The sequence below is a fragment of the Neoarius graeffei genome, chromosome 5 (genome assembly GCF_027579695.1).
Source record: "Neoarius graeffei isolate fNeoGra1 chromosome 5, fNeoGra1.pri, whole genome shotgun sequence".
In the NCBI taxonomy this organism is placed as follows: domain Eukaryota; kingdom Metazoa; phylum Chordata; class Actinopteri; order Siluriformes; family Ariidae; genus Neoarius; species Neoarius graeffei.
The window spans coordinates 110844134-110846250 of NC_083573.1; the positions used below are offsets into that span (position 1 = coordinate 110844134).

Genomic DNA, 2117 nt, shown 5'->3' on the forward strand with positions numbered 1-2117 from the left:
ACTTGTAAGTAAACTAATCTAATACTTCTTGGGACTAAATTGGCCCACTTTTAGTTTATAAAAAGTATATTTTAAGTCTAAGAGAAGTAAACTCTGAGTATACAACTAGTAATTTTTTTTTGTACTGCAAGTATACCACAAGTAAACTTATATAATAATAGTTTACTAGTTCTATACTTGTAGTCCACTCTTTAGTTTCCAAAAGCAGACTTCATAGTGTACTGGAAATATACTATGAGTTTACTTGTTTCACATTTCTAGTCCAATTTTTAGTTTATAAAATTATACTTTATAGCATATTGGAATATACTATAAAGTTACTGGTTATATACATCTAGTCCACTTTTTAGTTTTGAAGTTTACTGCAATTACCCTTCTCGGTATACTATTAGTTTTCTTGCCCTAACCCTTACCTCATGCACACTACCAGAAGGCAACTTAAGTGTTTTGTACCTTAAGTTACAATGAAGTTATAAAGGTAAGAATTCACAAAATAACAACAGATACTCAGGATTAAGAACATATTCATTTTCTTTAAAAATCAAAATTTAGAGCAACATTGTATTAAATGCCAAAGTATAAAAACATGGCAATGACGACTGAAATTGACATCCAAGCTCTAAAGAAAAAGAAATAAATTAAAAAAATTAATTATCCCACTCAGGAGAAATTAAAAATTTTTAAAAATTAAAACTTTATAAGGAACCACAGACATACCTAAGAGTCAACAATGCTGTCTATAAGGCACAAATATTTTAATCCTTTATTACACTTTTGTTAAGTATATCTTGATCAGAAGTTTAAGTATAAGCTTAATATACTTAGGCTTGTCTATATACTTTTCAGTATAAGCCAAGTATACTTATATATTACTTTATTAAGTATATCTCTGATAAGGAAATAAAAAGTAAACTGAAAGCATAGTCTCTTATTTTTAGTTTAAAAGAAGTATACTAGAAGCACACTTGAATAAACTTCTTTTTTGTAAGGGGATCCACGAGATGAAGAACAGTTCAGTTTGTTTTTGCTGAAGTTGTAACTTACACAGTTTACTGTAGGACTTGATTTCCCTGTGAGTGAACCGTGTGATGATACAGAGTTAGATTTAACACACTGGTGTTGGAGTGAAGTAAATTCTCTCTCTCTCTCTCTCTCTCTCTCTCTCTCTCGGTTTATGGATATAATCTGAAGGAGGAGACATGACCTCCAAAATGAGTGTTTCTGGGGAACAGAACATAAAGAATGATGAGCGGTGAGTGAAGAGTGTGACTCAGTGAAACACATTAATGTTCTCACATTCACCATCACTAAACAGATCAGACTCTGAACATTGATGTCTTTCTGTGAAAAGTGATTAGTGAAGAGTTTAATTCAGCAGCTTTGGACAAATAAGTTCAAAAACCAGCTGATGATTAGTTAATCTACTGAGCAACATGTCTAATCCCAAGTTGTTCCTGTAGCTGTATAAAGTCTGAAGGTTAAAGAATCGTATCAGTGTTAATCAGGAATATCATCAGATTTTAACTACAGTTTAATTATTCAGTTTTGCTGCAGAACAGTAATAATGATGCAGTGGTTGTGTGTGTTTAGTCTGATTCAGGGTAAGAGATCAGACTCACCTGAACCCAGCTGTGTGTCCATGAAGAGTGACTGGTCAGTAGAGCGTCCACTAAACTTTAGAGACACAGACTGTTCTACTGATCTGAGGTCAGTACAGTTTAATGTGAATGCAGTGTTCTATCACTCACACTCTCACTTAAACATCTCTCAAATATCTGTGTATTTACTGGGTTGTGTTTGTAGTTATGAATATGATTTATAGTCTGTGTTAAATTTTTAACAAGTGCTTTATTTGTTCACAGACCACAGAAGATTAAATCAAAAATCACTAAGAAGAGTAATTTGGAGGCCATATTCAAGGTGTGTGTGTGTGTGTGTGTGTGTGTGTGTGTGTGTGTGTGTGTGTGTGTGTCCATCTGCTTGTAGAATTTTATGATTAATCAGACAAAAATATAGTTTTATAGTGTTTTTGTATTTTTTCTTTCTGTTTCTCACCAGGAACTGGAGCACAAAGTCATCAGTGTGATCCAGAAGGAGCTGAAGAGGTTTAAGAAGCT

The 2117-nt window shown here is 32.9% G+C and overlaps 1 protein-coding gene across 1 annotated transcript in view; it reads left to right on the top strand.

Moving 5' to 3' along the window:
* Positions 1–1199: 1199 nt before the first annotated feature.
* LOC132887233 (NACHT, LRR and PYD domains-containing protein 12-like) overlaps positions 1200–2117 on the top strand; it is an 8341-nt gene continuing 7423 nt past the window's right edge. The window contains exons 1-4 of the mRNA XM_060922740.1: positions 1200–1252; positions 1609–1707; positions 1863–1920; positions 2059–2117. The exon at positions 2059–2117 is cut by the window's right edge and continues 146 nt beyond it. Of these exons, the coding sequence (XP_060778723.1) occupies positions 1200–1252; positions 1609–1707; positions 1863–1920; positions 2059–2117 (269 nt within the window). The remainder of the gene's footprint in view (positions 1253–1608; positions 1708–1862; positions 1921–2058) is intronic.